Source organism: Rhagoletis zephyria, unplaced genomic scaffold (assembly GCF_001687245.7).
Source record: "Rhagoletis zephyria isolate East Lansing unplaced genomic scaffold, Rhagoletis_zephyria_1.1 Rzeph_scaffold_04550, whole genome shotgun sequence".
In the NCBI taxonomy this organism is placed as follows: Eukaryota; Metazoa; Arthropoda; class Insecta; order Diptera; family Tephritidae; genus Rhagoletis; species Rhagoletis zephyria.
The window spans coordinates 9,717-21,619 of NW_016161633.1; the positions used below are offsets into that span (position 1 = coordinate 9,717).

The 11,903-nt window shown below is 41.5% G+C and overlaps 1 protein-coding gene across 1 annotated transcript; it reads right to left on the reverse strand.

Annotated features, from left to right (window-relative positions):
• Window positions 1–1,500: 1,500 nt before the first annotated feature.
• Window positions 1,501–10,215, reverse strand: LOC108370890 (uncharacterized). The gene is made up of 2 exons (XM_017626317.1): window positions 6,792–10,215; window positions 1,501–1,577 (listed from the first exon to the last, which is right to left on the reverse strand). Exons 1-2 carry the CDS (start codon window positions 10,213–10,215, stop codon window positions 1,501–1,503), a joined length of 3,501 nt encoding a protein of 1,166 aa, XP_017481806.1.
• Window positions 10,216–11,903: the final 1,688 nt, after the last annotated feature.

Below are 11,903 nucleotides of genomic sequence, written 5' to 3' on the forward strand. Positions count from 1 at the left end.
ATTTTTACTTAGTAGAATTTACTTTCTGTGTTGCCGAAGAAGGAGGAGCTGAACCCATTTTGCAGAGAACACCTTTCTGCGTAGGCGGCTTCGGCCGCACTTAGGGATTATAACCCTCAGGCATAGAATTTCCTTTCTGTTTTGCGAAGAAAAGGAGCTGAACACCTTTTTTCCCATGAAGACGGTTATCTCCTCGATCTTGCTCTGAAGCCCGTTACAGTTAAATTGAAGGAGCTTCATGTGGTTCGGGAGACGTGTGGTGATGCGGGGTGTGAGGGATGTGTGTGGTCGTGCCGCAGTTGGCTGTGTGCGCTGCTGAGGTGGCGGGAGGCGTCGCAGTTGAGGTCTGCGACCGAGCAGCGCAACACGGGCCCTCGAAGTTCCTCGTCCAATCTCGCGTGGTGCGCAGACCTGAGCATGCCCTAAAGGGGCACCAGCCAAGGCAGGTGTTGCACTTGACTGATGTCACATTACGGAATATCCTGGCCTGACATACCGTGCAGATTGTAGGAGGAACCAGGAGTTGTTGGCGGCGGCGTGTGGGTGGTGGTGCGGTTGTGTGTGTTCTGTGGTCTCTAGCCGTTGGTGTGTGGTCTATTGTGTTATGTTGTTGTGCTGTGGTGTTTGTGTGGGACTGCTCAGGTTTCTGGCCCTGGGTTTGACTCGATGCCAGCCCTGAGTAGGAGAAAACGTCGCGAATGTAGCCCTATGGACGAACAACTTCTGAGATACTTCGCCGACCTAAACGGGGTTAGATCGCCGAAACAACAGCCCTTGGTCGGGTAAAACCCGAGTCATTCCGGTACGTAGAACCGGCTGTCGTGGGAATGAGGGAATGGGTTCACTAAAATTCATTGAGCGTAAAACAAATTTTATAAATTTTTTCTATATCCGTTCTAGACGCGTTATATGAGAATTGTGGTAAGGTCTCCAAATGAATGACGCATACTCCAACCTGGATCTTACTAGAGTAATATAAAGCATCTTCAAAGTGTATGGATCATAAGATCAAAGTGTAAGGATCAAAGATGAACTATTGAAATTTATTGCAGTCATATGAAACACGTTCCTTACAGACTAGAGATAAAAATTTAGCTACTTAGACGATACGTGTAAAACATAAAGCACTCTACAGTTTCGAGATCAAAGATAAAATAAATAAACTTTTTGGAAGAGAGAAATCCAGTTCGATAGAATTCGAGATCGTGTTGAATTCGTTTAAAGCTCATGAAATAGGAGCGTTTCTGGCATACTCCGTTTTAAAATTTCCTCCATAAAACGGCAGAGGATTGCGAAGATTCCTTAGAGGAACATTGACGTTGACCACCAGCTCTAGGAGCGTAGGGCAATCGATCACACAATTTATTAAGTTAAAGGTAAAAGTTAGAGATAGCAAAGATCTTCTGGCTTCCAGAGATTTAAGGTCTATTAATAGCAAACGAGGGCAAATTTAAGAAAACCCTTTTGAACCCTTTCAATCCGGACGAAGGCCAGCATTGCCTAGGATTTGCCAACTATATAGTCGATATGCGTGGAAAAGCTTAGTTTCGTGTCGAAATAGACACCTAAATCCTTGACTTCATTAACATGATTAAGAGGAGATTCAGAAATATGATAGCGCGTGGGGAGTGGAATTAACTTTCTGGTATATTTACAATGTGAGCACTTATTTATATTTAGAAGAAGACGTTTTCGTATGCACCAATCATGCAGTTTAACCAGTTCTCCTTGAAAGTCAATAGAGTCTATGCTTTAGAGTGTATGCTTTTAATAACAGAATAAATTTTGAGATCGTCCGCATATAACAGATATTTAGATGACGAGAAGCAGGACCCGATGTCATTAATAAATAAAACAACCAAAGCCGTCATCCATTCGCCACTTCGCTGCTTGCTATGTGTGAGTTCCGGTCGCTTAACGAAACATTTTGCATGTGAACGCAACAACAAAGTTAGCTAGCACGGATAGACGATAGCGAGTTTGATTGTACCTCATTGAGTTCGTTCGTTTCGCCACTTGCTAACTGTTGGCGAATCGATGACGGCTCAACGGTGGTCCAAGTACACTGCCTTGAGGAACACCCGACGTCGCAATAAAAAGCTGTGAGTAGACATCCTCGAGCACAACCATGCAATTTCTGTCAGACAAATATGATTTAATCCACTCCAGAAAATTTGAGTGGAAACCCATGGAGAATAATTTAGACACTAGGACAGCAGACAGACAATCTTCCGTAAAAATTCCAAGATTGGAGACTGTGAAACTTCCTTTAACAAAACCATGTTGGTGTGGGCTAATTAATCTGCTAACTGAGAACGACAATTTCTCCTTAAACACATTCGAAAATTTTTGCAACTGTGGTTAACTTTGAAATTGGTCTATAATTAGCTACATCAATTTTTTTGCCACTTTTAAAAATCGGGGTTATATGAGACTTTTTCTATTAAAGATCTAGGTATTTCTTATAAATATAGATAAAATTTATTAGGCAGAATGTATTGAACGCACAAAGGAAAGTTCAGGAATGAAAAAATATGACAATATATTTTTTCTATACTCAAAGTTCAAATCAAAGATTGCTATAAATTCTACACCCCTTCTCAATCTTGCAATCCTAGCTTAAAACAAAATTTATTAAAACTAGTTGCATCTAAAGCCTTAGTGCATATATCTGCAAGTTGGTCNTTTCCAATCAATAAATTTGCCCGATGCTAAAGACATATTGTAAATCAGTGTCAAAGGTTGAATTAATACAGGACATTTTTTAAAGAGTATGGCTGAAAGGCCATCAGGATCCAGAAGGTTTGAGGTTTTAAGTGACTCAATACCACTACCAACGTCCACTTCCGATAGTATAAGCGACCCAAACGCAGGTAGGCATTCAGGAACAGACACAAAGTTTGAGGAGAAAAACTCGGCAAAAATATTGGCTGCTTCCTCGGGACAACTTGCCTGTTTATTCTTGTAACATACAGACACAGGAATGCTAGATTTCGAATTTTTGGATTTAATATAACTCCAGAGTGCTTTCGGATTTTTTTATATTAGCTTCCTGGTAATTAAGGTATTTTGCGTATAGTAACTTATCGAGTTCATAAAATTTCTTTAAGTATAAGTGGTATTGCTCATAATAAAAAGGCAGTTTAGTCGCTTTAAACTTTTTGTGGTACTTATTTTTGCGATTTTTAAGATGCTTTAGATGTTTTGTATACCAAGGTATCTTATACATTTTTTTTTTGGAAAAATAGGGATATTATTTACGCAAACCTCGTAGATTAATAATTTGAAGAGACTAAAGGCATTCTCAGTATTTAAGTTACTAAGTAAGTTAGACCAATCGTACCCCTTAATAACATAATTCAAGTCATTAAAATTACACAAGTTATAATTTACTTTGGGACGAGAACTAAATTGTGGAGCAGCAAAATATTCATAGAACTGTAGGCTTATCACGAGAGGAATATGGTGCAAGTTTTCAGCTGAGATCGGAGAACTACAAACTGACAATAGAAAATGCAAATTATTAGAGAAAAAACTAAATCTAAGCCGATTAAGTTTGTTAACAAACTTAACTTGACATAAACCAATGCTTAGGAGGCTGTCAATAACTAGGATTTCACCTCTCTGAAGTTGGCAGGACAACTTTTTCTCAAAGCAAAAATTCCTATCGGATAATTTGCCGTTAATTATCCGTAAATTAACCGTGAAAAGAATATATTTGCCGTGGACATATTTTAAAAAATCCAATTAAGGAAACCAGCTAAACCCAAACTATCTGATAATTTGCCGTAAATTATCCGTTGTTTATCCGTGAAAATAATTATCTTGCCGCGGACACATTTTAAAAAAATATCGCGTGCCCTGCTAACTTCCGTGAAACCAATTAAGGAAACCAGATAAACCCAAACTAACTATTTGATAATTTGCCGTAAATTATCCGTTGTTTAGCCGTGAAAAGAATAATTTTGCCGCGGACATATTTCAAAAAATATCGCGTGCCCCGCTAACTTCCGTGGACTATCTATCTGATAATTTGCCGTTAATTATCCGTGAAAAGAATAATTTTGCCGCGGACATATTTCAAAAAATATCGCGTGCCCCGCTAACTTCCGTGGACTATCTATCTGATAATTTGCCTTTAATTATCCGTGAAAAGAATAATTTTGCCGCGGACATATTTAAAAAAATATCGCGCTAATTAGCACTTCCACGGAAGTTAGCAGGGCACCTTCTGAAAACCAATTAAGGAAACCAGCTAAACCCAAACTAACTATCTGATAATTTGCCGTAAATTATCCGTTGTTTTTCCGTGAAAAGAATTATCTTGCCGCGGACACATTTCAAAAAATTAAGGAAACCAGCTAAACCCAAACTAACTATCTGATAATTTGGCGTAAATTATCCGTTGTTTATCCCTGAAAAGAATTATCTTGCCGCGGACACATTTCAAAAAATATTGCGTGCCCCGCTAACTTCCGTGGAAGTTAGCAGGGCCCCTTCTGAAAACCAATTGAACTTGCACGGGGGCGCGTATCGGGAATAACGCTCCGGTGCAGGTGATAGCGAATGGAAATAAAAACCAAAGCGAAATATTTGTTTTTTAATATTTGTTTAATATAAAATATTCAGTCAGATTTAAATAATTATTGGTAGAAATGACAATGTTGTTACCTTAGTGACAGTGGCCTGGTAGCTGCTGGTCTGCTCGCGTTGATCTTCTAAACCGAAGTGAAGTTAAGGATTTGCGGGATTTTAAACCGGACCGCCGGACAACAACCGATATTAAGGGGAAACTTAACGATAGGTTATTATCCGGCGGGAAACGTCAGTTAACGGCGCGAGTTAATAATAATTGGTGTGCATATGTATATGTGTGTGCATACGCCTATATGCCAATACTAGGGCGGGTCACAAAAGAATGAAAATCTTTAGGCTGAAGGCCTAAACATGCCGCCCCCCTTGCGGCCAGCAACATCTAACATTTATGCAGCAGCTACCAGCTCACCTATGTACATGTGATTAAAATATATAAAAATAAAATGATGTGAAATTATTTCTGGATATAACTGCGATGAGCCAGATTCCTTAATTGCCGCTACATCGTTCCCATGGTCGTTCCCACCTATACTGCTGATAGAGGGGAAGAGAGGTAAAAGCATTAAATGAAAGATACGTGGATATTCTCAGATGCACTTTTATTACNTAAAAAAAAAAAACAAATAAAATTCGAAATTCATGTTTGTACAATAAAAAAGGTAAATAAAATGTGGCTTGTAATTTTATTTTTCTACTACATGCGGTATACGCCTGAAAGTACATATCCAAAGATTGTGCTTTGGGCCAACAGAGGTCCGAAAGATGTCGGCAAAACACTGGGCATGATGATGTCGGCGTAGACATCGGCGCCGAGGACGATCCGAATCGGAGAGGACCTGAAGAAGTTCGGGTCGGCGAGCCGAATGTGCGCATATGTCCCAGCTATGGCCGGGTCGACATTTCTAGGCGGCGATATTCGTCGATAATTTTTTAGTACGTGTGCATGGGTTGCCACCTGCTTATTTACCCCGTGCTTCCCTCGAATACTCAATAGGCAGCCTCTTTGTTTCCCCGACCGGGTTACCTTTAAGCCCAGCTCCCTAGAAAGGTCGCTCGATATTACGCTTGATGGTGTACAAGCATCTATCAGTGCCCGAACAAGGTGCAGTCTTCCTCCTGCCTCGACTTTGATGATTGCCGTGGGTGAAATCGACACCATAGGTCGTAGCACCTCGGTTTGTCTCACGGCACTGACAAGACCCATTCGGAAGTTGTTCGGTGCTCTGAGTTGGCGAGATCGTGCCACTATTCCTCCCTGATCACGACGGTCAGTTGGGCCCGGGGTTAGCTGGTGCGGGCGGAAAGACCCGGTTTCCGCTCCGCGGGTTCGTCGCGTGTGTTGGCGTGATCGGAAAGACCTAGTTTCCAATGCAGCCACTCTTTGAGTCGTGTGATGAAGTGGAGGTTGGAAAGTCCGAGTTTCCGCTCCCCTGTCATTGTTCGGGCAGAGAGTCCTAGTCTCCGCTCCGGATTCAATACCGTCTCCAGTTTCCAGTTCCGGACGGAAAGACCGAGTTTCCGTTCCGGATTCGGATGCATAGATAGAGATCACGTCCAATTCGTCTTCTTCTTCGTCCACCTGTTGACTCCAGGGTCTCCTATCAATGGGGTCCAGATGAATGGTGGTGTGATGCTTGTCGTGACACCGGCGGCATCTCTCCGCACTAGTACAGTTTTCCGCTCGATGGGTTTTCTAGTTTTCAAATTCCTGTATTCTTCACCGTAGTGTTGCTTCTGGTTGATTTTTATCAAGAGATGTGTCGTCGTCTTAATTTCTTCTGATGAAATTAAACAAGAAGTTTCCTGAAATGAAGCTTTTGTTTTCGGGTGAGTTCTTCGGTAGAATCTCATGACGTATGATAACACTCTCAAAGCTCTCGGTAGATCTGAAAATCGGTCAAGAATATCGATATTGTTTTCTTTTGTTGATGCATAAGCGTGCGCTCTTTTTTCTTCAACTTCTGTGTGATAGGTAATTTCTTGAGCGGGCCACTTAGAGTTGTCTTCTTGCAACCAAGAAGGTCCCTGCCACCACAAAAAATTGGTCACCAACTCTGACGCAGGCAATCCTCTGCTAGCCAAGTCGGCTGGATTAGAAGCCGAGTCTACATGTAACCAGTCCTTGTTACCGACCTTTTCTACTATTTTCGTAATTCGGTGTGCGACGAAAGTTGACCAAGAACAAGGCGGCTTACGTATCCATGCGAGTACGATGGTCGAATCTGTCCAAAGATATGTTTTAACTTGCCCTAGGTTGAGGTTGTTGATTACGGATTCTATGATTTCCGCGAGCAGTACGGCTCCGCAAAGCTCTAGTCGTGGTAGCGATATTGTTTTAACAGGAGCTACTTTGGTTTTTGCCAAAAGAAGGTTGACCAAAACTTTGTCATCTCTTTTGACGCGCATGTATGCAGTAGCCGCATACGCTTTTTCCGATGCGTCGCAGAAACCATGTATCTCGATGTCATCTCCTGGTGCGAAGTGTACCCATCGAGGTATTCTAATATTGTCTATTTCATGGTAATGTTTGGTAAAATTCTGCCATCGTTCCATAGTAGTAGAAGACACAGTCTCATCCCAGTCTGTGCCTTCTAGCCAAATACTTTGCATAATTATTTTGGCCACGACGACTATTGGAGCAAGCCATCCTAGCGGATCAAATAGCTTGGCGATAGCTGATAGTATCGCCCTTTTTGTAAGTGTCTCGCGATCCTCCAATGGTCTTGCCATGAAATAGAATAGATCGGTATGGGCATTCCATCTTATGCCAAGAGCCTTAACCGTGCTGGTGTCTTCGAATGCCAAAAAGTCTTCACTGAGTAAATCCGGTTTTGGGATGTCCTTTAGAATTTCCGCACAGTTTGAGGTCCATTTCCTTAGCGGAAAACCGGCTGACCGTAGTACTTCAGAGATTTCATCTCTTGCTTTTGCGGTAGAATCGATGCTATGTCCTCCAGCTAGCACGTCATCCACATACATGCATTTCCGTAGTATGTTAGATGCTATTGGGGAAGAGCTTTCTACATCGTCAGCCAGTTGTAGAAGTGTCCTTATCGCGAGGTAAGGAGCACAATTAATCCCGAAAGTGACAGTCTTTAATTCGTATAGACTTACAGGTTCGTTCGGGTTTGTACGGAAAACTATCCGCTGATATTTGGTATGGTTGCTATCCACCCAAACTTGCCGATACATCTTCTCGATGTCACTATTAAAAACGTATCTGTATAACCTCCAGCGGAGTATAAGGATGGGAAGATCTGCTTGGAGAACTGGACCTGGGAGAAGTACATCGTTCAGACTTGTGCCATTAGCCGTTGGACTTGAGGCATTAAAGACGACTCGAACTTTGGTGGAGGTACTTTCTGCCTTTATAACAGCGTGGTGAGGTAGAAAGTAGTTATCGGAAGAGTCTGCTGAAATACTATCATTTATTCTGGACATATGTCCTAGTGATTCATATTCAGCTAGTACCCTATTATACTCTTTTTGTAGGACGGTATCCTTTGCAAGCCGTGTCTCATTCCGGAAGAACTGAGAGCATGCTTTTTTGAGAGAAGGGCCTAGGCAGATGTTTGCGGGAAATTCCTGCCTAAATGGTAGCGAGACTACGTATTTTCCGTCTTCTCGTCTACGAGTTGTCTTCCGATAAAGTTCATCACAGTATTGGTCGTCTTCGTTCAAGCTTTTGTTTTTTGGTATGTCTTCGAGTTCCCAGAATGCACTAAGTTGTTTGTTCAAGGCAACTTCGCTGTGATACGAAACTATATTGTTGGTTGGATTGGGTGCATCTGTGCATCCGGTTAATATCCAACCGAACACTGTTTCTTGGGCGAGAAGTGTACTGAGTACATTTTTCTTCAAGCCGCATAAAATAATTTGGGGATAAATGTCTCCGCCAAGTACGAGGTCTACTTCTTCATTCACGTAGAACCGTTTATCAGCTAGAACAAGACCTGGAAATGCCTGCATAGTCATAGCGCTGATATGACAGGATGGTAGATTTCCGGTTAGTCTTGTTAGGACGAGCACTGTTGCATGCAGGCTGAACAGTGGATCAACAGGGGATCGAAGTTCTATGCTGCATGCCTCTTTGACCTGCGCAGAGGTTGCATTCGTAATGCCCGAGACTTGGGCATGCATCCTCTTAGCTGGCAGGTTGATTCTGCGTTTGAGTCGTTCTGTTATGAACGAACACTCAGAACCAGAGTCAATAAGTGCTCGAGCAGAAAAATCTGTGCCATTGAGACGTATATTTACGCGAGCTGCTCCTAAGAGCACACCTGAATTTGTGTTAGCATACCAAGACTTAACGTCTTTGCTTTTATTGTTACGTGTTTTATTATTAAAGCTGCGCTTTGCTTGAGCCTGTTGAGAGGAAGATGCGGTGTTATTGGCAGGTTCCGGCGGCGTTCGAGCCGCTGTTGCCTTTGGCACATTTGTCTGAATGTGCAGGAGCGAGTGATGTCGCGAGTGGCACGTGCTGCAATTATAGGGGCTTGTGCACCTCGTCACGGTATGTGCAGCACTCAGACAATTCAGGCAACTGTTGTTGCTCTTTAAGTAATTAAACCTCTCATCAGGCGTAAGCTTCAAAAATTTGGAACAGCGGCGTAGTTTGTGCTCATTCGTTTGGCACATTGCACAAGTGAACTTGGTCACGCTTGCTTGGAATGCACCAAGTCTTTTGGTATGGGCTTCTGAAGGGTTTTTGGTGTTTTGCGGCTTTGGCGCCTTAACCGCTTTTGTACCCTTTAAGCCCGTCAGGGTTTCCAGGGTTTGAAACCTGTTAGATAGGAACTTGTCCATATCTTCCCACTTCGGTAAATCGCCTGTGTGGTCTATGGTTTGCTCCCATAGAGCCAAAGTGCTGTCAGGCAGTTTAGTCGAGCAAAGATATATAACAATTGCGTCCCAATTTGAAATGTCAATTTGATGACTCTTGAGGGATGACAAACAATTGTTGATATCACGCTGCAATCTTTTAATAGAGCTACCACATTCACTCTCCACTGAATTTAAATTGAACAATATTTTTAGTTGTGTGTTCACGAGAATACGCTTATTTTCGTATCGCTCACACAAATTTTCCCACGCTGTTGCGAAACCTTCATTAGTTATTAGGCACTTACTCACAATGTCTTTGGCTTCTCCTTTGGTTTTTTGGTTGAGGTAATATAGCTTCTCAACCGGAGTAAGCTCCTGATTTGAGATGTAGATGGCCGTGAACATGTCTCGAAATGTTGGCCAAGACAGATAATCGCCTTTGAAAACATCCGTATCACACGGTGGAAGGTGAATATTGTGTTTTCGCATAGGCTTCTGTTCTACATCTCTTTCTTCTTTTGATAGTTTCTCAGCCTGAGCAGCCAAAGACGACATGCAGTTTACATAGCTAGCAAACGCGCCTCTATTAATTTTTCTGTATGTCCTCTTATCTTCTTGTGAAAATTCGTCCGAGGTATTGAGGGCATCGTAGGCTAGCTTTGTTTTCTCCCACAGAGCTTTGAGTTCTTCTTGCTGAATAGCAAGGACATGCTTATTTTGCTCTGACATTGACGAAGCAAGGAAGTCGGACTCGAACTCTGTGACTTCTTCTGCTAAGCACATAAATGAATCCATTTTTGGGATAGAGAAACTAGTTGCCTTTTATATGGAGTTTTTAAGCAAGATGCAGAAAATCGATTGAATTTGGAATCTTTTCGAAGATTCGATAATTTAAGCCAAATATTCACCGTATTGAAATACCAACCTCAGATATCTTATTTGATCGCACTTGTTGGCTAATCTTCAAATGAGAAATGAAATCAAAAATGCCAACTAACCAAAAAAAACTGCCAACTCTTGTGTTCAAACGCCAAAGAAGGAGAAAATGTATCCACAATTCAAAAAAGAAAGTCACGCTGATTTGTTTGTATATGTACATAAAAATTTATGCTCAGAACTTTATTTTAATATGATTTTCCCAACCAGGTGCGTGATACATATATCTAAATGCGTGCGTGTATGTTAAAACTCGCCACCCAACCGTGCAAAACAAAAAAATATACGTGGGTATGTGTCTGTGTTTCTAGACCAGTAACAAATATACTTATATATATATATGTGTAAATCAAAAAAACTAACAGATTGAAAACAAAAACAATCAAATAAAGTGACTTTGTGAAATAACGCAAGTGATTGATTTCAATTAAAGGGCTAATTAAAAGCAAATTACAGCGTTGAGGTTATGTATCCTCCAAACAATGACAAGTGGTTCGCGAAAAAATATTTGTGCAACACAAGTATATTTAGGTCAAACTAATATGGCACAGTGAATTTATTGTAGTGAAAATAAACGAAGCACGGAAATCAAATGCATGTTCGGCAATTAAATTTAAATTAATGAGACAATTTTCACAGTCACGTGTGTGTGTGTGTGCACTTTCAACCAATGATAGCTATTGTCCCTCGCGGACGGACAAACTTCGCTCGGTGAATTTTTGAACGCACTCAGAAAGTTTGCTGTTTTCACAAAGTCACCCGCGTAATGTCTTTTTCACTCGAGTATATATGTGGATATATATTAATTTAATTTGACGCAAATTGTAATTAATTTCTCACAAACAAAATTCAGATCCGCAAATCAAAGTGCACTGAAAATATAACCACGTACCTTGTTTTAGTGCTGTGTTTGTGGCAATTATCTCTGGCGAATAAACGTTGATTGTGGTAGTAGCTTGAACTCTGTGGCACAGATGCTGGCGTGCGGGTGAAAACTCCTTGTGGCAATATCGCTTAATAGGGCTGTGGACTGTATCAGTATTTGAGGATCGCTAGGTTTCCAAATGGCGCTGTATGAGATTTAGTCTTTTTAGTCGGACGGCTCCGAATGGACCATGAACTTGCACGGGGGCGCGTATCGGGAATAACGCTCCGGTGCAGGTGATAGCGAATGGAAATAAAAACCAAAGCGAAATATTTGTTTTTTAATATTTGTTTAATATAAAATATTCAGTCAGATTTAAATAATTATTGGTAGAAATGACAATGTTGTTACCTTAGTGACAGTGGCCTGGTAGCTGCTGGTCTGCTCGCGTTGATCTTCTAAACCGAAGTGAAGTTAAGGATTTGCGGGATTTTAAACCGGACCGCCGGACAACAACCGGACTGTATATCCATAGGTCGCTGGTTCATATCCGGCTCGAAGGACCATGAACTTGCACGGGGGCGCGTATCGGGAATAACGCTCCGGTGCAGGTGATAGCGAATGGAAATAAAAACCAAAGCGAAATATTTGTTTTTTAATATTTGTTTAATATAAAATATTC

What these genes read in the sequence shown, in the direction of transcription:
- LOC108370890 (XM_017626317.1), bottom strand. Translation starts at nt 10,215, where the DNA reads ATGGATTCATTTATGTGCTTAGCAGAAGAAGTCACAGAGTTCGAGTCC. An exon ending in CATCGTACTCGCATGGATAC is followed by an intron (nt 1,578 to 6,791) that starts GTAAGCCGCCTT and finishes ATGTTAATGAAG; the next exon opens with TCAAGGATTTAGGTGTCTAT.